At 44.1% G+C, this 25414-nt stretch overlaps 2 protein-coding genes across 3 annotated transcripts in view; one reads left to right on the plus strand and one right to left on the minus strand.

The window, feature by feature from the left end:
* Nucleotides 1-36: 36 nt before the first annotated feature.
* On the minus strand, nt 37-6323 carry HPS6 (HPS6 biogenesis of lysosomal organelles complex 2 subunit 3). Its single transcript, XM_077349467.1, has one exon. It carries the CDS (start codon nt 5558-5560, stop codon nt 3080-3082), a length of 2481 nt encoding a protein of 826 aa, XP_077205582.1. The 5' UTR covers nt 5561-6323; the 3' UTR covers nt 37-3079.
* A 1479-nt stretch (nt 6324-7802) lies between these two features.
* The window catches only part of ARMH3 (armadillo like helical domain containing 3), a 148825-nt gene continuing 131213 nt past the window's right edge, over nt 7803-25414 (plus strand). Inside the window, exons 1-8 of one of the 2 annotated variants that reach the window (XM_077349474.1) lie at nt 7803-7900; nt 13583-13694; nt 13908-13964; nt 14084-14230; nt 14366-14473; nt 16085-16177; nt 17116-17190; nt 18186-18272. In XM_077349474.1, the coding sequence (XP_077205589.1) occupies nt 13593-13694; nt 13908-13964; nt 14084-14230; nt 14366-14473; nt 16085-16177; nt 17116-17190; nt 18186-18272 (669 nt within the window). In that variant the 5' untranslated portion in view covers nt 7803-7900; nt 13583-13592. Of the gene's footprint in view, nt 7911-13582; nt 13695-13907; nt 13965-14083; nt 14231-14365; nt 14474-16084; nt 16178-17115; nt 17191-18185; nt 18273-25414 lie in introns of both variants that reach the window. The other variant, XM_077349473.1, reaches the window with a different exon arrangement.

A 25414-nucleotide genomic window follows, 5' to 3' on the forward strand; every position in this document is an offset into this window, starting at 1 on the left:
TAGTATTTCAAATGATTTAGGCTATGATGCTTAAAGTTTCATTATTACAGTTTATATAGCATTAGGCCCACAGCTTCTCAAAATAAGATACCATTTTATTGGCTGTGAATATTGGCCCATTCTGTAACATTCGTTAAAAATTTTTATCATCTATTGTTGCCTCCTTAAAGAAACAACTATTTTTAGGCAACTAAAATCTGGCACAGGTTGTTTTATACATGGGCAAAGATATGTAAGAAGAACAGGAGTAAAGATGATGGAGCCTTCTAAGCAAGCAGGCATCTGTAACGAGGGCAAATGTTAGGTATAGTCATGATATGCTTCTCTTTCACTTCAGTGGCAGAAACCTCTCTCCCAAATCTGTTTCTGAGCTCCTACAGTTTCAGGACTGTCATAACCTAAAAACAGTTTAGGGAAAGAACAGCTTTTGAAGCAATAGTCATCAAATGCCTCTACTTATAAATCTAATGAGATGAGAAACATCCACTTCCCTGATAGCACAAGACTTCATTTCAGGCTAGTTTATACCTACTGATGTAGCAATGGTCTCTTCTGTCTCTTTCCTTGCTTTCTGTATGCTCCATCATCTCTACTATCTTATTACTGGTCAACTGACACTTAACTCTTTTGCTAGAGACAAAGAGAGACAGTGAAAAAAAACCCTCTAATTTCAGAAAAGGAGCTGGGTAGCTGCCAGCACAGCTTTTGTACTCTAACACAGAAGACAAAGGTGCATTGACTGCTAGTAGAACAACATGTTAGCCCTTTTCTAGTAAGAACTTTTGTGCCTCATGCAGCAGTTTCTCTGCTAGAGTTGTTCCTAGTTAACAAATGGTGCCAAATTTGGCTCAATGGGGAAATTGCACAGCTGAGTACCCACAACATATGTGCCAGGTGCTTCCACGTGAGGAACAGAGTTCTCTGTGATGGTTCATCAGCTTTTAATACTGCGTACAGAACACAAAAGTTGCTCCAGGCTCCAAGTATTGCATTAAAACAAACTTGTTTATCAGGATTAGCATAAAAACCATTTCTTTGCCAAGTTACTCGGGACAGACAAGATATGCATCATCTAAGGAAATCATATGGACAATGTCTCACATTACCTATGGTACCCACATGCTAGAGACCCTGTTGTAATCATGAGTTTCCAAAACTTGTGAAAGCCAGAGCCACGCTGCTATTGCAGAGGGAGAAAGAAAATGAAACTGTTTCATAAACAGCTGGGAAAAGAAAAGGAATTCTTATACTTTGACACCCTACTGGCAGGGTTGTACCCAAGAGATGTTTTGTTTCAGATGAGGAAGGCCCATCAAGCACTTAACACTAGGTCAAGGGAGTCTGTGGGTTCTAAGCATGTGCAGCTCATCTGTAAACATCAGGAAGTAGTATGAAACACAGTCAGCATATAAGGACAAGGCTTGTGCTAATTTCAGAGGGCTTATGCACCAGAAGAAGACACGGAGATATACTATGGTGCCATGTATCACCAAACCTTCCCTTCTGATTCTAATTGTTAAACTAATGACAGGTCTAGTGGAACAAAGACCAGAACTTTCTGTGTATATTGTACTAGTTACCCTGTCGTTCCCCCCAGCACCAGGGGTGAGAGGGCACACCAATAAACACACAGCACAGGGCATCCACAATTACTATGATGGTGTAGGGATTGTGGGCCTAGTTAGATTTTCTTGGCCTCCAGGCAGCTCTATATTAGTGTAGGGCCTTGTCTAATCAACAGATTCAGCAGGCTGGGAAGGGAAAAACAACTACCAGCTTCCTCGAATATAATGGCTCCTGATCTTGTCTCCCTAAAGAACCCAGACATTCCTGTACACTCCATTATGGTTCCAGAACAGCTGCTCAACACTTCCCTCAAAAAAACAGAACTGAAATGCACAGAGATTTCCTTTTAGCCAAACCATTTCCCTATTTAGCGCCACATCAGGGAACCCTTGCCTATAAAAATGCCAACACTTCCATAAAATTAAAAAGCAGGTTTTCACCATCCTCTAATAAGAAAAAGTTTCTCGTGCTTGTAACTGTTAACATCCTCACCCCCAGATTCCATCTTCACATCCATGGGGGAAGGTTACAGGCGTTTACTCTCTCTAGCCATATGCTGATGTAATGGGATCTTCTCAAGCCCAGTGGTTCAACGGGACTGTGAGGTGCTGATAAGCATCAAGGGCTGATCATATTCACGTTTTATCTTCCTTTCCCAGCAGAAAAATATTTGTTTGAATCAAGCCACTAGGGGGCCAAAGCATCAAATTAGACACTAGCTACATTCCTCTGCAAATGCACAAGGCAGAGCTGTTGACATCCACATTTTTTTAGAAGGCAAAAGGCCATTACTAGGGACAAAGGTGTGTGCATATGTATCTGCACAGTGGAAATAGCTGGGACTGCCTGTCTAACATTAACATTGCATATTCATGCTCAGACTGGCATGAGTCTCCAGCCAGAGAAGTACACCACTCACATGCTCTTCATCAGGGAGTTTCACATTTTAATTTCAGGGAAGAAATAATTTTGGTCAGTGAAATTTTGCTCCCAATAAGTTGGCACAGTACAAGGAAACAATCCCTGCACTAAATAACAATAATTTCAAACACTAATGCATAGAGATGTGGGTTTGAGAACATGCCTTAAATTGAGCCCAAGTCAGGCATCTTCCCCATGTCACAGGCCGACGTGCAAGTATTACTTATGAATATGAGCTGATATTTACCAAAATGTACAATGAGATTAAAAAACTGCACCAACATTATGAATGAAAGGCTGGGAACTTAATGTGTAGTAGATCTTCATGTCACCTTGCTATATAAGCAATGATATAACTCTCTTGCATGCATATTCACTCTTATTTAAGGTACCCAAATCCTTGCCATAAAAGCAAATATACCTCTTGGCAGTTAAAAAGACTTTGGAGTTTTCACCCACCATGACACGGACATCTTGGCAATACACGTCCTAAGTGGGATACATAGGCTGCAGATCCTGATTTTGCCAGGACCAAGTGCTTTGCACACCATTTTGCCCACCTCCACCCAGAAGCTTTTATCTTGTGCCAGGTTCATTTCCCCTCAAACAACGTGCCTTGCGTGTGATCATGAAGGGTCCTTCGCACAACCTCCTCCTGAGCTGGAGTTTTCTTTGCAGCAACTTGCTGGTGCCTAGGTGGGGTTGGAGGAGGAAAAGATGGCCCTTGTAAGACATCAGTATAGATTTCATTCTGGCTGGCTGAACAACATGCCAGTCGGTGTAATAAAGGCTTGAGCAAGCCAACAGTCAGGTGTGGGGCTCCATCTGGGAGAAAGGGTGGGTGGTTATGTTCAGTTTGAGGTAAATGTTGTTGAATAATGCTCAGTATGTCAGAAGCACTCAGATCTGAAGGGTAAAGCTCCCATAACATGTCCAAATAAGGGTCCAATGCCCTATGCTGGGCAAACTCTCCCAGGAGGACAATAAAAATTTCTTTGTTCAGCAAAGGGCTTAGCCTGGAGAATTTCTCCGCTGCATCCATCACATGCTGCCATCTCCTATGGCGAATAAGAAGGTCCAGCGCCTGTAGAATGGCTTTGGGCCGCTGGCTGCACAGAAGAAGCTCAATCTCCATCTCTGGGTAGTCTACAGAGCAGCTGCTCTTCCTTGTCAGTACAGCTAGGGCTCGCTTATAAAGAGGCACCCCACCCTCAGGGCCCTCCTTGTTGTATGCCCAAGAGGTACCCACATACTGCTGGGATAGTTCCACAAACCTAGGCAGCCATTTAGGCTTGAACTGATAGAGAGACAGACAGATGAGTTCAAAGAGGGGGACAACCCCATTCAGAGAGGTCTCTTGCTTGCCCAGACAGGGCACAGGTCCTCCAAGAATTTTCTTCCACACATCTGGGGTGGCTCTGGCTATCAATAGGCCATCACCATTCTGCTGCAGTTGCAGATGGGTCTGAATAGCCTTCCAGGAGGCGACAGGGAAAGAACTGAATATGGTGTTCATGTACACCAGGTTCTCCCTGTTTAAATCCAAGTGTAGAAGGCGGTTAAGCTCCTGTTCTACCAGCTCCTCGCCATAGTTGTCCACCTCATTTTTGGAAGCCCCAACCACACATGACTTAAGGAATTCCAGGTTCTGGTAGCTCTGCATTTCTAACTGCATTGTGCTCAAAAGCTTGGCATAAGGCTCTGGGAGGGCCCCATTCTTCTTATCCTTTGAAGCAAGGCTATGGCTCAGAATGGAAGAAAGAGCAATAGGAGCCTGAAACATGCCCCCCTTCTTCAGCTTCTCCACAGTTAGCTGGGAGCTGCTGAGACTCCGACGCTGATAATACTTGCATGCTTCTTCAAAGACCATCTCCACCAAGGTGGGCTCAGGTTGGTGGTCTTTGCCAGTCTCAGAGAAATCAAGGTGGTAAATGCCATTTGGGCCAAGAAGCTGCAACACTGCTGCCTCTTCTTCCTGTGCATGGAAATCCAAGAGAAGCATTTCTGTGCTTAGGAGTTTCTTTTCCAGCAGCTGTCTACTATTCAAGTCCACAAGACAAAGAACGCCTCCCAGCAAGCAAGCAAGCGTGTCCCCAAACACTTTTAGTTGAACACCCACCCCTAGGATCAAGTCACTTTCTCCAAAGTCAAAGACAGGCCTCCACAGTCCATTGGGTTGAACCAAGTCCACAACCCCTGAGTTGGTGACAAGGAGGAGTCCTCTGCTGGGTGACAGGCTACAGCTATGAATATCCAAAATCTCCATGGATGCTAGAATTCCCACGTATTTCAAGATGAGCTTCTTAAAGTCCACTTCCTTGCCAGGATGCAATACTTTAGTGGAAATGCACTCTCTGGATGGAGCAGCAACAACAATGTCAGTATTTTCCCATCGCCAGATAAGGACACACTTGGCCACGCCAGAGAAAGTGGCTGGGGTGGGCACCAGAAACACGCCAGAGGATGAGGCCAGCACTTGGTAAGCAGGGCTGTTGTGTAAGACAATCCGCAGGGGGCTGAGCTGGGCACCTTTCTCACCCATCTGAATGTCTCGAGTGCAAATACAGTACCTGAAGGCTCTCTTCTCTGGGGTCTGCTGGACATTCAGCGGGGGTCTCTCCTCGCACCACACTAGACGGCTACCCCAGTTGCAAATGGAGACAATCCGGGCGCGGCCTCCACAGCTCAGCTCCAGACTCTGCAGCAAGTGCCACCCGACTGCGGGCACCAAGTGCCAGAGCTCAGTCCTGCCTTGCTCCCAGACTACAGCCAGCACCCAGGCAGCAGCCCCCCCGCAGCCTTCCAGGAAAAGGAGCCCCGCCACGGGCGGCTGAGGCGGCTGCCAGCTCCTCTCGAGAGCGCCTCCGTCGGTGCCCAGGCGCTGAAAGGCCACGATCCGAGGCGGGCAGGGCGGCTGGTTCCACAGCAGGAGCAGATGTTGGCCGTCGGGGCTGGCTACGACGCGGCCGGGCGCCTCGGCTGGGCGGCGCTGGTCCAGCAGCTCCCGCAGGCGGTGGCCGCGGGCGAAGTCGCTCCAGTCCGAGACTTGCCGCAGCTCCGCTGCTCGCTTCATTTCGGTGCGTCCGGCGTGGCTGCCAACCACATGGGGAAGGCGGCAGCGGGACCAGCCGCGGCAGCTCGAATCCCGCGGCGGCTCACAAGCCCGCCAGGCCCGTGGTGGCGACGCTCCCCAACTCCGGGCCGCGACTTCTGCTCTGCGCGCGCTTCTTTCGCGGGCCCCGCGCACAGCCGGGCCCGGGAGCAAAGAGCACCGTCGTCCCGCGCCGCTGCTCCCCGGTCCCTCCGGGCGGCGGGCCCCCAGCGCCCGTTTAGCGCTCCGCTCCCCTGCGCCACTCCAGCTGCCGAGCTCCCCTCGTCCTGCCGTCGCCCGCGCCAGGAGGCAGGCAGGCAGGCAGGCAGCGACTTCTCCTTCGGCGCCCCGAGGAGGCGAGTCCCGAGCGGCGGGTCGGTGCGGGCGGCGGGGAAAGCCCTCCTTCCTGGCTGCCTGCCTCCCTCCCGCGGCTTCCAAGCGACAACCGCTCCTCACTGCAATCACGAGGCCTTTAATTTCCGGGCAGGATCGCTCTCCTCCCACTAACTCGCCGTCACGCGCGGCCTGCCTGCGGGGCTTTCACTTCCGTCTCTGGCCGAGCAGCTTCGCCCGCGTTTCCACCAGCCGGGATTGGCCTCTTCGTAGGGCAGAACGGCTGGAGGAGAGCGGCAAACCCTCCCGAGCGGGCCCCCGCGGTGGGGCTGGCAGGGAAACGCACCGCAGGGCCCACGGCGAGAGCTGCGGCTGTTGGTCAAGGGGACGGCGCAGGCGGCTTCGGACTGGCTTTGCGTCCTCCTGACCAGGCATGCAGCGTGTCGCCCCCCCCCCCCCCGAGTACGCCCCGTTTACGCCGCAACCGGGGTCTGTGCTCAGCTAGGTGCGACTCCCCGCTCGCCCGGAATAGAAGGCCAGAAAGAACAGCGGGGAGAGGAGTTAGCCTCATCTGGAGACACAAGTCAATGGAAAATCAGTAGGATTTGCCACCGTTAGGTGTTATCTGTGTGAAGGGGATCCCGATGTGATGTGGTCAACAGATACAATGTGATGTGGCCAAGAGCTGTATTTTTATGTGTAGGGAGTTAGTGTGGAGTAGTGGTACAAGTACAGGACTGGGTAGACCCCGGTTCGAATCCCCATCTCCCATGGAAAATAGCTGGTCAGCGTCACCTACCTCACAGGGATCACTGGATGATAAAATGGAGGAGAGGACAACGACGTAAGCCACGATGGGTTCCCGTTAGGGAGAAAGCTAGAACATAAGCTTCTGGGGAGGGCGGTATACAAATACAATAAATATTTTTAAAAGTAATACTGAAATGAACCAAATTTACTTCCTAATAAGCATAAGATCTGTGCATGCACATAAAAGCTTATACCCAGAATTAAATTAAGATGCCACTGGACTCAAACTTTGTTCTTTGGGCTCAGCATGTTCTCTAATAAACCATGCAGTCATATCAGTGCATATCTTATATGTACACAAATGCCTAGACTGAATCAGACTCCTAGACCATCACAGTCAGTACTCTCTTCTTGGACAGCCAGCAACTTCTCCAGACAGCCAGCCAGCATATTTCTCCGCACCTGATCCTTAGCTGTAGATGCCAGGGATTGATTCTGGCCCTTCCATTGAAACAGCCTCTCCTGTGCCATATAGCCCACCTCATAGGAGCCATCTCTTCCTTAACTGCATAAGAGCAAATTGGAAAGGTATGACTGACCCATGCAAGCTCATAGGGTAGCAGAGCTGACCACGTGAGGCTTCTTGGTTGGCAAAGAGTGGGCAGGACTCCCAGAGACCTACAGGTTGCCTCCCCAATCTTTAGTGGTTATTTTTCATAGCTAACAGTCTGGGCAGGAAACAAACCTGGAAACATAAACACGTGCCCAGATTCCACCAAATAGTTATTCTAAGTGGAGAAGTGCTCTAAGATTGCAGCCTGTAAGCCTTACCAAGGCAATAAGTGTCGTCGTACAGAATTTACATAAATAGTTGACAAGCCATAACGTGATTGCTTTGGCCTTGACTTCCTGCTCCTCCAGGGAGTCGACTCTAAACAGTAGGTGCTCTTGTGCCCAATTAAGAGCGGGATAAACGTCTCCTAAAATTGGTTTTTGGAACGTAAAATTCCTAGTCTGTTCTCAGGTTCGGGTGCGGCCAAACGAACTTCTCGGGGACCAGGAGACCATCCCAGGATCTCCCGCTCCCATCCTCGCTTAAGGCGCACCAGAACACACAGCCCACCGATAGGCGGGTCCGAATCCACTCTGATGGTGAAAGAGCGCGCCTGCGCGCTGGGCGGAGGGGGCGAGGCCTGCATCAGTGGCGCCTGCGCATTGGGAAGCGGTTGCCTCGCTCAGGTAACGGGGGGTGAGTTCCGCTCTATGGGGAGCTGGCCTCTCTTGTGCCCCACTCTCTGGCCGTATCCCCTTCTTAGACAGGGGAGTTTAGGGGTGGGGTTAGGATCAGCGGGCGCGGGTTGGCGAGCAACGTATAACGAATAGGAACTTGCATTAAGGGGCGGCATGGGCTTTTCTGAGGAAGGTGTGCACGCGCGGCGGCTTTGTGTGTGAGGGGAAGGAGTTATAGGGTCCCTGCAAGGAGGAGGGTGGTAGTTGAAGACAGACCCTCTCCCCTTGCTGAGGCAGGGTTGTGGTGGGTGAGATAGGCACTAAGTGGCTAAGGGTGCTGCTTATGGGGAAGCTGCGTACACTTCAAACGCTCCCTCCCCCAAATTGGGTCCCTTTAATCGCTGTCCAGGTTGTCATTTCAGCGAGGGCTGTGCTTTGGCTACACAGGTAGCGCCTGATTGCCCAAACGTGAAACCCATCTTTTTATTTCTGTGTGGCTTAAAACATATACAATTGGATTTTTTTTTCTAACAGCATTTGACATATTCCATTTCACTTAATGCAGGCCTTTTAGTTATTCAACTGAACACTTTCCCATCATCAAAATACAATAAAAGCAATGAACAAATAGTTCCTGGCTTTCTGCTGTTAGACAATTGGTGTTTTGTATGTTTTTAGTGAGGACCTTAAGGAACACATTGAACATCTTGTTTTCTCTTTCCTTCTTTATGTGTCTTTGCATCCTCTCATAATATCAGTGCAATTTCATCACATAAAAGACCACACAGCATCTTGGCACTTAACTAAAAGTGATCTATTCAACTTTCAAAGTGTGTACTTATTGAAGAAGGGCGGGGGGTTCTAACTTGTTAATGAGCCTCACAACAGAAATGGGGGACTGTTTAAATTAGAGTATAGTGACTTTGTGTGCATTAAATGATTTCAGAATAATTTCTGAGCATTAATCTGACTAATAAAACTTAAGCTAAAACAATGTATAGAGCTACTATATTGAGATTGTTATTACATAGATGTATTTTACTGGCTATATGTAAGTTGGAAAGTCAGTAGTTTTTGAGCACATGTCTCCAGTTGCCTCGCATGTTTAATGCAGCTCCTACACAGGAAAACTTTATAGAAGTTTTGTAATGTTTGTAGAGGTAATGAATGAAGATTAAATCAGACAAATTCTCAAAATTTTGCCAATTTTATGAAACCTACATTAATTTCACATACACCTGTAGTTGAACGTGTGACCACATGTGGTAATAGAATTTTTTTTTTTTGCTGTCAACTTATAGGGCTTTCAAGGCAAGGTACATTGAGAGGCAGCTTGTGTAGCAACCCCAGACTTTCTTGGTGATCTCCCATTCCAGTATTAATTGGTGCCAGCCCTGCTTAGGTACTGAGATTTGACTGGCCTTAAATGGATGAAATAATGCTAGCATTAAAAATAAAATTAATTCAATAAAGGAAGCCATGTCCTTTAGTTTGCAAGACTTGAGCATTGCTGTTAAGAATAGGACATTTGAGGTCATTAATTAATAGGGTTGCCATTAGTGACAATCACTTGATAGTGTGTAACTTGCACATTAAAAAGAGGCTAATGAGAGACATTTTAGAATATAATTCATACTCATTTTTCATGTTGTAATGCAGTTATGAATGCTTGCATTTTACTTATGTGCTCTACTCTTTGGAATAGAAAGGTATCTGTAAGATTTAAGACTACAGTGAATGAAAGATTCACCACTTTTCTATTTATACAGGGGAGCTAACCTTATGGAACACGTTGAACATATCTTTGTTTCTCTCTTTTCATATCCTTACATCCTATCATAGCTCTCCATTCACATAAAGGCCACACAGCATCTTGGAAATTTCTTAACACTTAACTGAAAGTGATTCAGTGGCTTTCATTGTTTTTATGATACTTCTTCATAACAATTGAAGACATTGTTAGGGGAGTCTGAGGTGTCAAATACAGGACAAAAAAGTGGGAATTCTTACATTACAAAATGGTATTGAACTCTTGTGCAGCCATTACTATGTCATCTTTCCCTCTTTCCCTTCGTGTTTGTACAAGAGAGATAGTAAGTGCTTCCCACACAGCATGTTAGCTACGGAATTGTAATTTGATGATCCACAAACTTACTGCTTAAAAAGGCTTCTGAAGATAGTTCAAAGCTTCATCTGTCAGACTTTAGCATAGTTTCTGTTAGAATATTGGCATTCTCAAAAAAAGTACTGTATTGTTACTGAATAGTAGGCTTCAGCATGAGAAATGAATGTTTAACCCATTTATACCCTAAAAATGGCTTTGTATTAACTTATTACTTGTACATGAGAGCTGTTTACTGAGGGAGTTACATCTGCACAAATTAATTCATTTCAGTGGGATTACCAAGGGTTTAATTAATTAGTGCTGGAATCATTATGATGATTAGAGGATGTTGAGGGTTTTATTTTGTACATTTTCATGGGATGATTAATGTGAAATACAATATTTTATTAGATGAACCCAGAGACTCACTTTTCAGGAATTATTCCTGCTTATAGCATGTCCATTTGAAGCTGATGTTGTGCGACATTTCCTTTTCATGTCACTCCTGAAAAATTCAGAGGCTAGCACGTAAGATGGAGGTGAGGAAAAATTGGATGTGCTCAACAGTGACAATAATGTAAAGCTGTGCAGTCCTGTCATTCTCTTGGGCCCTTAGCCTGACTTCTGTGAGACTCCTGCCCCCCCCCCTCTTGGGAGAGCAAGCAAAGATACCAGAGGAGCACTGCAGATACACAAAACTTAATCTGACCAATGGTCTTACTCAGAGTTTTATCTTTTGACAGTGTCTAAGAAGAGGCTGGGGAGGTTTGCAAGCTTTGCAACCCCTTTTATTGATCCCTAGAATTAGTAGTCAGATACTACACTTTTGGCTCTGGTTTCCCACAGTTACTTGGTGGTATATATAGCAGAATTAAACATCATGAAGGAAAACTCTAGGTGTGACTGGAAGAATCTCCTGAGCTTTGCTTGGCCTTTGACTTGACTGACGGGCACAGTTTTCAGTCTTGGGTGGAAGTTACACAGCAACTTTATTGAGATGATTTTTCTTACAATTACAATTAGTCATCTTTTTCACCTTGTTTGGAGTTTTCCACATTAGTTTGGATTCTCTTGTATAGGTGTTCTAAGAACAACAAGATTGTTTTTCCTGTTGCATGTAACAATTCTTTGTATGTGTGATTAATGATTCTTGGATGGAGCAACTATGGATTAAAGTGTAAATTGTAAATTGATTTTAGTAGGAATTTTTAGGTTTTAGATATGTTAGCAGTTGGATTGGTTTTATACTTTGCTGTAAGCCAACCAGTGACCTTTCAGAAAAGGACGGCCCAAAAGCCACAAAAATAAATATGTCCACCCTTGTAATCTTTTTGTATAGCTTAGCCCAGTTCTAGTCCCATTAAAAACTTCTGTAATCCTGTTACCTTTGTATTTATATCTTTAAACTAAAGCCATGAAAATTACTCTCAATAGTATGCAAGCTTTTGATCTCTGAAACACTGTCCAATCAGGCAAAATGTTCAAATACAAAAAGGGGAGAAAAATGTTTTGTGTGATCTTGAGTCTCAATTCTCTTTTGCTATGGTCCTGCATATACTTTCTTGAGAGTAAGTTCAGTTGAGCTCAGCAGAGTTTACTTCTGAGTAGACCTGTTTAGGATTGCTCCTTCTACTTCCTCCTGTTCAGAATGTCCTGCAATACTAACTTCTTACTTTTCCAAGGGGACCTACAATCCATTGCCTTCTTGGTTGCATAAAACAGTGTTGAAACCTGCTTCTTAGAATGCCTCTTGGTTTCACGTATACAACGAAAATATTGGGATTCTTTAACTCTATGCAAGAATATAGTATGGCAAGTTAGAGCACTCCGTAGCAGATATGCACAGGCTTATCAGAGATGTTGGATGTTAGCAACTGGAAGAGGCTTGTTATGCTCTTCACTCTCCTCCCCGTCTTATTCTGAAGTAAATTTTCAAAAAGAGAATGCCCCCTCTAGTTTATGTTTCTGTTGAGTAATGTTTTGTTTACTGTAATAGAATGGAAAGAAATGGGAAGCTGAGGAGATGAATATATCCTAGCAAATTTGGTTGTGTGACTATAAATTCTTTTGAAGCTATGGAAAGATTAAAAAGGGGTTTGCAAACTGTAAAACTAACAGTATAATCCTATGCAGAGTTACTTTAATCTAAGACAATTGATTTAATTGGGGTTGGACTGGAGTATCTCTGCACAGAAGATTATTTTAAGCATCTGATAAACATGATCTTGCAGAAGGGTAATGTGCAGTACATTCCATTCGTATTACAGACTTACCATGGATATCTGCTTGTGCTGGAAGGTGAACAATGTTTTCCAGAGCTAGTATGGTAAATTGTCTAAATTCTATCACTTAAACCAGTAAATACATAGCAAGAATACAGAAATGTAAGAGCTGCGTGATATCTGCAGAAAATAAACTTGTGTGGTGGTCTGAAACTGAACTGTCACCAGGCGGGTAAGCACTGTGGCATTCTCTGTTTCTTGGAACCAGTTGCCACATTCTCTTCTGGAGGCTGATTTGCAGAGCTCCTACCTAGGCACTGGAAATGTTCTGCCATGTTCCTGATCCTCTATGCATTATTTATTGTGCCTGAACAGAGCTGCTACAAGCCCTGCTTTACCTCTGTTAGCCTGCCTAAGAGATGCTTTTTTGCTTTGATTCACAGTTCTCAGTATGGGCAGGAATGGCATGGAGCCTGGGGAAAGGGGACTTCTGCTGGATATGCATAGGTGATGGGAATATGGAACATTATAAGGCATGTTTTGTATACAAAAGCTGTTTCAGAGTTGCTGTTTCAGAGTTGCTTATCATGTTCTTTGTGGGAAAATTGTGCTTATCACCGTGTGAACATGCAGTAGTTAATCTTGAACACCTGAAACACATATGTAAATGTGCATTTGTTACAGTAATTTTCACACCCAAAGTATGTGTAAACCTATCATCTTCATTTTTTAAGTTCTCAGACTTGATGATCTATTAGGGCAATTCTTAGTTTTTGTGCTGTATTTACCTCTACAGCTTGTGGGCTATAAGACTCTAAGCCTGAATGAGTCATGGTAGACCTTTGAGCAGCCGGTAAGAGATCCATGGGTGTGCTGGTTGAATTTTGACATGTGAGAGCTCTCTCAGCTCCACCTACCTCACAGGGTGTCTGTTGTAGGAAAAGGAAGGGAAGATCATTGTAAGCTACTTCGAGACTCCTTCTGATAGAGAAAAGTGGGGTATAAAAACTAACTCTTCTTTCTTCTGTCCAGTCTCTCCTTTTAAAAATGCCTGATATGTAAAATAGTTTCTTCAGCAATTGTAACCCCACCTCCCCCAAAAATCTGCATAGGTATCATAAGTGAAAAAACTGAATATTACATGTAGCAAATATGTTTTCCACATTCCTTTCTTCTTATTCATTTACATATGAAAAGTATTGTGTGTGAAGAATCCCAGTGGATGTTATGTTGGTTGTATTATAGCAAATAGCATGAAGTGCTTTCAAACTCAGGACACTGGATGATTAAGCATGATTTAGGAACGCATCGCGGCTATTATAGAAGAGAGCTTTTTGGGAATGTATTGTGTGTCTCTCTCTACAGTCTGTAAACCATGGCACAAGCTGAGAAGAAAGGTGGATTGCTTCGGAAATCTTCAGCTAGCAAGAAACCCTTGAAAGAGAAGGTTGTGTTAATGTATGATGAGATCTTCACGGTGAGGAATGAACTTATGTTCCTTTCATTGGAGTACTCCCCCCACTGAATAAAATTCCAGTAGACTGATGAATCTCCTCTAACACTTCCTTGAGATAAGAGCTTTCTGGGGCCTATTATTTTATCTCTGGATCACATCCTTGGTTCATATACTCAGATTTTGAGATTTGTGATGTTAAGATAATGAGAAATCATTGATTTCTTACTCTTTCAGACAGAAGATCCCAGTAAATGCAACCCTCGGTTTTGGGAGGAACTTTTCCTTATGAAGGTAATACCAAAATGTAAAGGCATCTTTTTCAATCTTAGAATAATTGTGATAATAATTTATAATCTCTTGTAATTTGATCAGTGATTTTATATAATTCCTTTTCTCCCTTTGTCTGACAGGTGAATCTGGAGTATTTAGAAGGGAAGCTGGAGTCTCTAGATGGTGAAGAGTTAATGAAGATAAAAGATAACATTAACTGTTTGTTCCAACGCTGCATCCGAGCCCTGGCGGAAGAGCATCCAATAAGAGTGGTCAATGCATTACAGGTGCTGTACTGTTTACTTGTAATATACAGAGCAATCCTTGGCTTTCATGGCACTAAACTTATGGAAAGTCACCTAACAATCATTGTGTTGAGGATTCTTTATGCATTGGAGTTATTTCTCTTTGTCCCATCACAGACACTATGTGCATTAATCCGTGGAGTTCATCAGAAGAACAAATCCACCTCTGGCTTTGACATCATCAACATGCTGATGGGCTTTGACAAGGCTGAGATGTGCATGAAGGTGAGAGCTTGCTAGACTTCAAAGAGAGGTAGTGATCTGCATCAAGAGGAGACATGAAATTGGTAAATATATCAGGCACAGTGTCTCTCCTAGTATAAAAGGGCCAGCCAAAGGTATGGAGTTAACTGAGTACAAAGTATTAAAATAAATCAGAATACATGTTCATTTTTTTGTTTTCACTCCTGGCTGGCTAGACCTCTATATACAAATGACAGAAAACAATGGCTGATAGTGCCTGTTCAGTAGTTGATGATACATTGAATCCCAGATGGTAGATTTATTTTTATAGTAAGTCTGTGCACTGTATTTGATGTGCAAAAATAGAAATGTATTCAGCTGATAGCAAAATACCCTCTGGCCAAAATAATGCCCTTTTACTATTATAGCAGATTTCTTACATTACATCAGAACTGTACTGCAGTGGTCCCCAACCTGCGGGCCGCGGCCCGCTGCCGGGCCGCAAAGGCCATGGCACCGGGCCGCAGCTCCCTCTCCCCGCCCCGCCCCCGCAGTAAAAAACTTCCCAGGCCGCAAGCTTGCGGCCCGGGAAGCTTCTTACTGCGGGAGGCGGGGAGAGGGAATCAGGGCCGGGCCGCGCCTGTGCGGGCCACGCCCGCTCGGCCCGATCCGCGGGTGCTGTCCGATCCGCGGGCGCGACGTGGGTGCGGCCCGCGGGCGCGGCCCGATCCGTGGGCGCGGCCCGCGGGCGCGGCCCGATCCGTGGGCGCGGCCCGATCCGCGGGCGTGGCCCGCACGGGCGCGGTCCGCGGGGGCGCGGCCCGATGCCCTGCCGGTCCCCAGCCTCGGAAAGGTTGGGGACCACTGCTGTACTGTACATGTTTGTGATTCCATTATATGCTTGAAAAAGTAAGGAACACTAAACCATTGTATTTTGTTGATAATTGCAGCTAGCCTTGGAACACTGGTTCAAGGTTCCATCTAAGACTTTCATGAATTCCTAAGGCGAACACTAATTTTACTTTTCTAGTCTATGTATGAAAATATTGGAGCAGTCATATTTCTTTTAAAAAATGTACTGCTGTTTTAAAGAAACCGCTGGCTGTCACATCTATATTTTATGGTTTGTATACATAGAACACACAGTTCAGAAGTAATTGTTACATTTAATATGTCTTGATCATATCCTTTCTCATATATTCAGTGTAAATATGTTTAATTTGAATGTGCAGTGCCACTTGTAGTGAATATGTCTGTATCATTCTCAAAACGAACATGCTTTCTGAACCCTAGCTTTTTGCCGGTAGTGTACAAAGTTAAAGTCAATGTCTACTCAGGCTTTCATACAGACTGTACTATATTTTAATATACTTGTCAATGGTATAATGTATGAAAAGTCTGAATGTCTCATGGATAAACCTGTATTGGAAACTTGTGCTTGGGATGTTAGGAGAATAATTTTTTTAAGTATTGATATAATCCTGCAAAATAACACTGGATATTTTCTAAACAGTTAGAGCTAGATTTTAATCAGCCTCATTCTAGCCCTTCTTGAATCTTCATGGGATTCAGTGGCATGAAGCTAAGCTGAGTGGTGTGGAAGACACTGAACACAGGTATGCAATGAGTTGTAATCACTTCTCTTTTCTTTAGAATCTGATGGAGAGTTTAGACTCACTTCTGTGTGCGGAAGGGTCTGAAAGCCTCAAGAGTTTGTGTCTGAAACTCCTGCTCTGCTTAGTAACTGTAAGTAAATAATATATGCAGACTTGGGTGGAAAACGTCTTTTTAAAGTAAGCATTGTGAGGTTAATTACTAATGAAAGTGGCAATTTCAGTTCCATCTGGTCAGTATTTTCAGCCATAGCCCCGGCCTGGTGGAATGAGCTGCCATTTGAGATCTGGGGCCTGTCAGAACTACCTTGGCCTGCAAGTCATTGTTCTTCCACCAGGCTTATAGTTGAGGTTCGAGTAAGTTAATATAGCCAACAAAACCTAAGGGCCTCCCTCCTTTCATCTCCGATATTTCCTCCTCTAAACTAAAAAGCGAACTCAGTGGGAAAATTATAGGACACCCATTAGTGGATTGACAGACAGGTGACTGACTAGAATGAGAGGCAAAAAATAGAGCACCTCAAAGTTTTTATTGTTCTAACTGTAATGTTAATGATACATGTTAATGATACATATATGTGATGTATGATGTGAACCACCATGAGCCTGCTTTGCAGGGAGGGGTGGTCTACAAAACTAATAATAAATAAATAATATGGATTTAATTTGGCTGTGATGGTTGCAAGTACATTAACTGCTTTCCATCCTTACACAAAGATATGCTTTCCTGTATCAATGCAGTTTTAAGATAGTTTTCATCTCATGGAGAGAAGCATTGTACTTTTAAATTTTGTAGGGAAGATGCAACTTTATACATTAGTTTTATCTTGCTCATGTATCTTGAAGAGTAGGAGATAGCTTTATTTGCACAGAATATGGTCACATTTTAGTAAAGGGCATGAATGCATTGCATACTAGGAGACCATTATGGCTTTTCTAAAGTGTCAGGCAAAAAAATGAATGGCTGGTGGGTTTAGCAGAGTACCTCTTTTGCATGCATAATAGTGGATGGCAGAGAACAATTAATGTGAGTTCCTAAAATGTTCTAAAAAAGCTTTTATTTCAATCCAGGTAACAGATAACATCAGTCAGAACACAATTCTGGAGTATGTGATGATTAACAGCATCTTTGAAGCTATTTTGCAGGTAATCCCCCCTCCTAGTTATTTGTCACCTAGCATTCATTTTAGATTTACGTGTTATTATTCCTCTTACGTTGACTTAGCCAGTGCTCGAATTATATGTGCCTTATTACTCAGATTAGTTACAGACAAAATTGACTCATTTTTAGGAAATCAGCCAATTGTTTGATCATATGTCCCTTCACCACCACTTCCCCCTCCCCAAAGAAAGACTTTGGCTTGTAGAATAGCAAATAAAACAGTTAATACTGTAAAATCCTTGTTATAGGTCTACAATACAGCCTCATTTGGAATTGTGTGTATAATTATGGTCATAGCTAAAAAAAAAGATATGGTGGAACTGGAAAGTGAAAAAGAGAACAACCAAGATGCTTAAGTAATTAGTATACCTTTCATAAAGACTTTGGGCATTGTAGTTTACAGAAAACAAAACTAAAAGGAAGGCAATAGGAGAGACAAAAGGTAATACTAATTCACTCATTAATGATGTATTTCATTGACCATGGATATAATTAGATGGATTTATGGCAGATAGCTCCATCAATGACTTCCACGTATGATGATTGAAAGGAAACTCCACATCCAGAAACATTAAACTTCTGAATACCAGTACTAGGAAGCAACATCAAGGGAAGGCCTTGACAACTGAGCCCTGTTTGTTGATCCTCAAAGACATTTGGTTCACCCTTTTGTGAAAGAGAATGGACTAGAGGAATCACTACACCTCCAGCAGGGCTCCCTCTGACATTCAATAACATATTGTGATCACTGGTCAACACAATATGGATTATGTTGTCATATTGCATGATGGTATTTCTGTAGAGTGAAGGGGTTGAACCTCTTGCTCTTTGTATGGTAGAAGGTGGCCCTGCCTCTTCCTATTCCCCTTTCAGTTCTGGGTGCTTTTAATTGACTTGTACCATTGCAGATCTCTTGAATATTTCAGTATGCTTGGCACTGCTTCTTAACATATTTAGTTAATTGTTTCTCTGACTTTAGATCCTCTCCAATCCACCAAGTCGTATGGAACATGGTTATGAAGCTGTTGTTCTGCTTGCTCTATTAGTAAATTACAGAAAGTATGAGGTGAGTGCTTCATTCAGAATTTATGGGTGTTACCTTGACATTTTCAATAACTTGGCCATTAGGACCCTAAAAGCTGGTGTGCACAATTATACCTTTGTAGTTACATAGCAGATAGTAGATAGATAATGGAGGCATAATAAAACATGAAGCCTGCCTGAATCCAAGTGTAAACGTTTTGCAACCAGTTTGATAACATCTCTGTGTTTCCAGTACATGTTGTGTAGGTGTATAGCATGGGATCCCCAACCCCTTTTAAGCCTGTGGGCAGATTATGGATTTTTGAGAGGGGGTGGTGAGCAGTATTCCAAAATGGCTTCCTCAGCGGGGAAAACCCAAGTAAAAATGGCTGGTGCAGGAGGCAGACTCAAACAATGCCTCCTTCCTTGCTTTGCAAAGAAAAGAAGGAATTTGGGTAGGAGGAATAGAGAGAAGGAAAAGAGGAAATGAAAAGAAAAAATGGAGGGGGGACTGAACCACAAACCTCGACACTTACCTGCTCCTTTTCCTGAGATTGCTATTGCAGCTGTGGAAAACCCTTTCAACTGAATTTGGTTAGCTAATAATGTGCCCTGCCTTACAATGACCCCACCCACCCACTTTCTGAACAGAATGCCGGTGGGTGCTTTGGTTCTCCTAGATGTCTGGACGCCTTTGGAAAGCTGACAGTAGGATAGAGAGTTTCATAGTCTGGACTTTCATTCTGGGTTTTCAGATCCTAAGCATTTGATTTGATAACTTAATAATGAGTCAGGTTAAATTTAGCACCCTTGGGAGAATGGGTAGTCATGTGATTAGAGGATGACCTGCAGTGTCATCCAGATGCATTCTAAGCTTGCAGTTCCTTGGATGAATGGAGGATGTGTTTGCGAGATTAAATGAGTGCCTTTGCTGGTTCCTGGCTATATTTCATGCAGTTTATATGTGGCATGATGTCTTAATTATGCCTCTGAATATCTTGCAAAGTATGCAGAACAGACTTGCTGTTTCATGTAATGGTGGTTGTTGAAATTCATTTCCAGATGGGAAGCAAAATTTATCAATAGGCTTAATATTTCCGCAGTCACTATGTGATATTAATGCAAACTCTAGTCAGAAAAAAACAAGGAAGGGGACTTAAAAATTAAAAATACAATTTATTATAATCTCTCAATAGTTGGCATGAAGCTATTGTGGGATATTGAGACACTATTAGTTAAGTCACTAGTTGGATAGTATAGAAAAAGAAATGGAAAAGATTTTGGAATGGAGTGTGTAGCCTTCGGAGATAAGTAGCCTTCTTGAAGTGATGGGGAAAGGTCACTAAAACAACCTGCTGAGTGACAGAATGGGGCATCATAATCCAGTTGCTGTCAATGCTATAATTCAGTGAAGTAGAGGAACCCTGTGCCCAACCCTGTTTGTGGGGGTGGGCCCACAAACAGGGTGTTCAGGCCACCCACCCAACTCAGCCGCCACCACCTTGTCTGGCCTCAGTGGCGGCCACCCAGATTGGGGGGGGGGGAGAGAAAGCTCCATGTGCACCTCCTCCCACCGGGACAGGACTGCTGTGGCCTTGCCAGGCCTCAGCAGTACCTGCCCAGGTTGGGAGGTGGGAGCTTGGGAAGCCCTGCTAGCACCCATTCTGAGCAACCCTGGCCTTGCCAGGTCTCAGTGGTGCCCACCTGAGTTGGGTGGGGGAAGCCTAGGAAGCCCTGCCAGCGCTCGCCCCAAGCAGCCCCACCAGGCCTTGGCTGGGTCGGGGGGTGGTGGTGCTAGAGCCCATTTTTTTCACAGCTGGCTTTTTTGCTCGTCAGAATAATACTTTTAGACAAACGTGGATATGAAGAGGTACAAATGACTTATACATTAGAAAACCCTGATATCCTCAGCATCCTTCATATGCTTGCTAGCCATGAATGCATTGCAACTTCACAGTAAAATGTTGCTTTCCAAAAAGACCACTTTATTAGAACTATCTGGATTAGCTATTGCAGGAAGTTATCATGGTATTTTTCTTTCTTAGACAGAATGCTTCCAGTATTTATTCAGAACTGGTAAAGAAAACTGGTAAAACTCTCCCAGGATTTTAGGAGTCTTTCAAGATCTAAAAGATGCACTAAAGACTCACAGTGGAAATATTCCTCTGAGATAGGAATGATATGTTTTCTTTGACCAGATGAAGAAATAGCTTTGATTTTTATCCAAGGGGTTGTCTTGGCTTTGTGTTGCAGTGGTGTGGTTTCTGTTTATACAGTAACTAGTTTCAAAGCCCCTTTATAAAAAGGGGTTTTGAAAGGCGCGTGAGTCCAGCAGGGAGGGAACCCCCAGCAGCCGCGCTTCGCTCCGATTGTCTGTCGTGAGGAAGGGTCCAACCCGGACCCTTCCTCATCACGGACAAAGCCCACCTCTAGGGGGCTTAACGAATTATTCAGTCCGTGGCGCCCGTGGCGCCACGGGCTGTTTAAAGATTGTACAAAGCAGTCATTCAATTTTGATAGAACTGAAGCTGTTTTTCCCTGGTCAGTCTTGAGAGACTTCTGAATTGCCCGTATTTGCCTCAGGTCTTCAACCCTGCAACTCTTCTCCATGTTTACTTTGTACCCTGTGAGAGTCTTTTCATATTGAGTGTACTGCTGCTGATTATACTCTTTCCTCCAGAGCCTTGTGGACTGCTTAATTGTTCGATTAGATTAAGGAAATCTAATTGTGTTTAGGAATGTATTTGCTTCTTAAGACTTTTGTATCTGTCTATAAATTGTCTGCAAAAAACAAAGACCCTGCCCCCACGTTTTTGAAAGGGATTCAGCATTTGGTGATATCAGCCTGAGTCTTTATAATTGATGCAGTGGAAACTTTCAGAATGATTCTCAAGTTCACTTTCTTGAGTTTAACTGACTCCTCAGGTTTCAGACACATCAGGGAGCACTCCAACTAGGCAGGGAATCACTTCTTTAACTAGCAGATTTTCCCCTTTTTTTGGCCCAAAGGGGGAGTGGTCTTCACTGATCCACCCACTCCTTCCTCCCAGTCTTTTAAAGTCCTCAATTAGTATGAAACTCTCTTCAGTCAGTTAAATTTCTGCAGAATCCTGAAACTTAGTTTTCTTTCTAAAACATGTTACTTGTCTCTTGATAGGAAAGAATTACTTTAAACTGCAGTGTTAGAACTAAAAGGTTTATGTGAAAGGCATTTCTGTGCTTAGACAACTTTTACCTAATTGTCTTTTTTATTTTGTAACTAGGGGCAAATCCTGTTGTACCCAGGAATAAAGCGGGCGCTAGCACACATGTCTCCCCTGTGGCTTCCTGGGTACTGACCCTCCCCCCGTCCTGTTCCCCACTGGATCTTGAGATCCAGCATGTTGGAGGTGATTAAACAGGTGATTAAACTCAAGAGCCCAGCTTAATTACCCACTCCTCCCTGTGCAGCCAGCTGCGTTGCCAACATCTAGGTGGGGGCTTGGAGATCTTCAGGAATAACAACTGATCTCCAGGTACCAGTTCTTCTGGAGAAGACAGCTGGGAGGGATGGAGAGCAGAGGCTGAGCTGGGTCCTATGGGATTGGTGGGCAGCCTTTACTCCTTCTCCCCCCTCAGACTCTTGAGGTTTCACCTCCAGACTTCAAGGAACATTCCTAACCCAGAGGTCACCAACCTCCAGGTGTGGCCTGGAGACCTCATGGAGCTGGAGTTCATCTACAGACTATAGAGATCAGCTTCTGAGGGGGAAATGGCCATTTTTGGATGGAGAATTTTGCTATGACAGCTCATTTCCAGACAACAGATATCATTCCCTCTGGAGAAAAGGGCTGCTTGCGGGGGGATGACTGTGGCCTTGTGCCCCACAGAGGTCCAGGGATGCCAGCCTCCAGGATGGACCTGGGCATCCCCCAGAAGGACAGCTCTTCATCCATCTGCAGAGGTCAGTTCCCCTGGAGCAAAGGGCTGCTTGGGAGTGGGGACTGTGGCCTCATGCCATACAGAGGTCCAGGTATGCCAGCATCCAGAGGGGACCTAAGGATCCCTCAGAAGGACAGCTCTTCATCAGACTGCAGAGGTCACTGCCCCTGGAGAAAAGGGCTGGTTGAGAGCCACTCAAAGGTGCTGGCTCTGCTTCCCTCTTCCCATTAGGACAGGCTGTGCTTCCCCATCCCCCAACGTCTACACAAGAGTAACTCACTGGGGCAGTCTGTGCTCCCCCCCTCCCCAACTTCTATACCAGGGTAACTCATTGAGGCAGGCTATGCTTCTCCCCCCTTTCCAACTCCTACACCAGGGCAATTCATTGGGGCAGGCTGTCCTTCCCTCCAGCTTCCAGGGCCGAGCTACTAATCGGATCAAGCTCTTCTGCTGCTGCCGCTCTTCCTCTCCCTCCACACCTCCCTCCCTCCGTGTCTGAGCTACTCAGTGGGGCCAGCTCAGCTTCCTCCCAGCAAGTTCTGAGGGCGGCAGGAAGTTGGGGGCAGAGAGCTGTCTCCTTATTAGCCCTTCCGAGGGCTCCCTCCTAATAGGGGCTCAGCTGCAGGGGGGGGCATTCCTGTCCACGGGCCAGTCAGGTAGCAAGTGACCCGTTGTTTCTGAAAATATATGGTTTCCTGATTTGAATATTTTAATGCAGAACTTCAGAAACATCATAGTTGTATTACCTTGTTTTGAAGAGTCATTATGTGCCCAGTTTTGAAAAAGTCCCAGTAATTCATTTAGTGGTGTATATGATAACTTGGTTGATTTTTGGCACTGTTTGCTAATTTTATTCTTTTAGGGGATCTGAAAAGCTAAATAATGAACTGCACTGGGGAAAGGAATGAATCTCAGCAGTGTACTGTAATAAACTCACCCTGGGAGGAACAAGGGCATCTCATTTCTTCCATTCCTATTGCTACTTATGAGATTTTTTTGTTTAATGAAAAACACGAGAGGGCTTTCAAATTGTTGTTTATTAGAATTTGTGGAAAGATAATATCTTTCCAGAAAGTGCACAAAAACTTGTGAGTTTCACGAGATAGGTGACTACCTTATGCCAACTGTTTTTTTGCTTGACTTCTGTGTATGGTAATCTATGAAACTTTGGAAACCTTGCTATAGTCTCGATACCTTTTTCAGAGGAAACTGGGAAACAAAAAAGAAATTATGAGGGGATGACTAGAGCATATACAAGAGATTTCTAGTTATCACTGGGAAGGCAGGTATCTCACTGAAGGGCAGCTGGAATTAGCCAGAAGAAAGCATAAGGAAGTGCAGGTGAAGAGGAACAACTGGGTTTGGTCATAAGCAGAAGTAGACTCAGAAGTAGATCTAGCTTTCCCCCAGGATGGCTAAGCCTTGGTGGTGGTAGATAGTTCAGTGAAGAAATCTGTTAGCTGTCACAGGCTTCTACACCTAAAGAGAAAATGGGAAATTCTGTTCTGGAACAAAGACAGTGCTATTGTATGGAACACTGTTTTGCTGATCTTGGTGAATGTTCCAAAGCTGTCACCTCATCTGATTAAAGTCATGCTGTAAAAAGATTAGAGGCATTTGGTATAGGGAATAGTTGTAAAAGTAGGGAACTCTTTGTTTTGAAACGCAGGGTGAAAGACAATCAGCTCTGCAGATTGATTTATCTCTGTTGCTGGAAGATTAAAGAGTATTTAAAATCTTATATATCAGACAGCCTAAAGGGAGTGTTTAACTGCACACATATTAACCTTTGGTACTGCTGCTGCTTTAAAGGACTGTCACAGCGTTTGCAGTATTATATTTACAGGAATGATGTTTTCCACTGACTTGGGGGCCTTTGTTTATGACAATGAGTCTGTCATGGAGAAATTTCTTCACTTTTTAAAGGGGTTCCAGTGGCACCGAACTATGAGCATTTTGGATCTATGGTTTTTCCAGATTTTCTTGGGTTTCATGGCATCGAGATTGACAAATTCTCTGCCCTTTGCCAAGTTACAAAGATAACTCTTCCTACAAAATCAAACTGTGATTAATCACCCATGTTTTAACTTCAAGCTTTCAGCAAGTCTTCCCAGTCTTTTATTATTTTAATTTTGATCCTGGCCACTCTTCAGTTGCTTTCCCATTACATAGTGATCTGCCAGCTATGAAAACCATTTTCAAAATATTTCTCATATTTCAATCCACTAAGACCTTTAAGGTATAATTTTAGAAAGCAATTTCAATCACTGAAACCATTCAATTTTCATCCTGATGTAGTTCTAATCTTTTGAGCTTTGTTTTGTGTAGATAGAATAAATTGCTAAATTTTACCAGAGATTTATCAATCTGTGTCTATTCTTGAACTTGTTACTATAGGCTCTGGTCTCCAGAAACTTATGGCTCAATGAAAATTGATGGCAGAGGTCTGTTGCTTTCACCAGGCTGTTATTCGAGTTATTAGTTATTGCTTTCCCATTTCTTGGCTTCTCTTAGGGTCTTACTATGATTTATTTGGCACCGAATTTTTGATTGTGTGTTTGGCCTAGGCAAATAATTGAGTGTGTGTTTTGAAAGGCAGCAGCAAAGAGGAGATTTTATGTGACATGACATTTGGGACACGATACCATTCAACCAAGAGCCTCTTGTGGCGCAGAGTGGTAAGGCAGCCGCCTGAAAGCTTTGCTCATGAGGTTGGGAGTTCGATCCCAGCAGCCGGCTCAAGGTTGACTCAGCCTTCCATCCTTCCGAGGTCGGTAAAATGAGTACCCAGCTTGCTGCTGGGGGGTAAACGGTAATGACTGGGGAAGGCACTGGCAAACCACCCCGTATTGAGTCTGCCATGAAAACGCTAGAGGGCGTCACCCCAAGGGTCAGACATGACTCGGTGCTTGCACAGGGGATACCTTTACCTTTACCTTTACCATTCAACCAAGAACATTGAAAGCTTCTATACTCTTTGGGTCTTCAGGTGCCAGACATATACAGTTTGGCATATACTGTAATGGTGCTTCACAGTCCTTTTTGTGAAGTAACAGTTGTTTCTCTATGTGACGATGATGCTCTGGGGAAAACAGTGATTCCAGACTTCTGTGTTTTGAACTCAGAGGCACACGAAGGATAAATCCATGTGTGAATCACTAAACCAATGCGGTGTAGTGCTTAGGGTGCTGTATTATAATTGAATCCCTAGTCTGCCATGGATGCTTGCTTGGTAACTGTGGCCCAGTCATATACTTTCAGCCT

This window comes from Paroedura picta, chromosome 8, assembly GCF_049243985.1.
Source record: "Paroedura picta isolate Pp20150507F chromosome 8, Ppicta_v3.0, whole genome shotgun sequence".
Lineage (NCBI taxonomy): Eukaryota > Metazoa > Chordata > Lepidosauria > Squamata > Gekkonidae > Paroedura > Paroedura picta.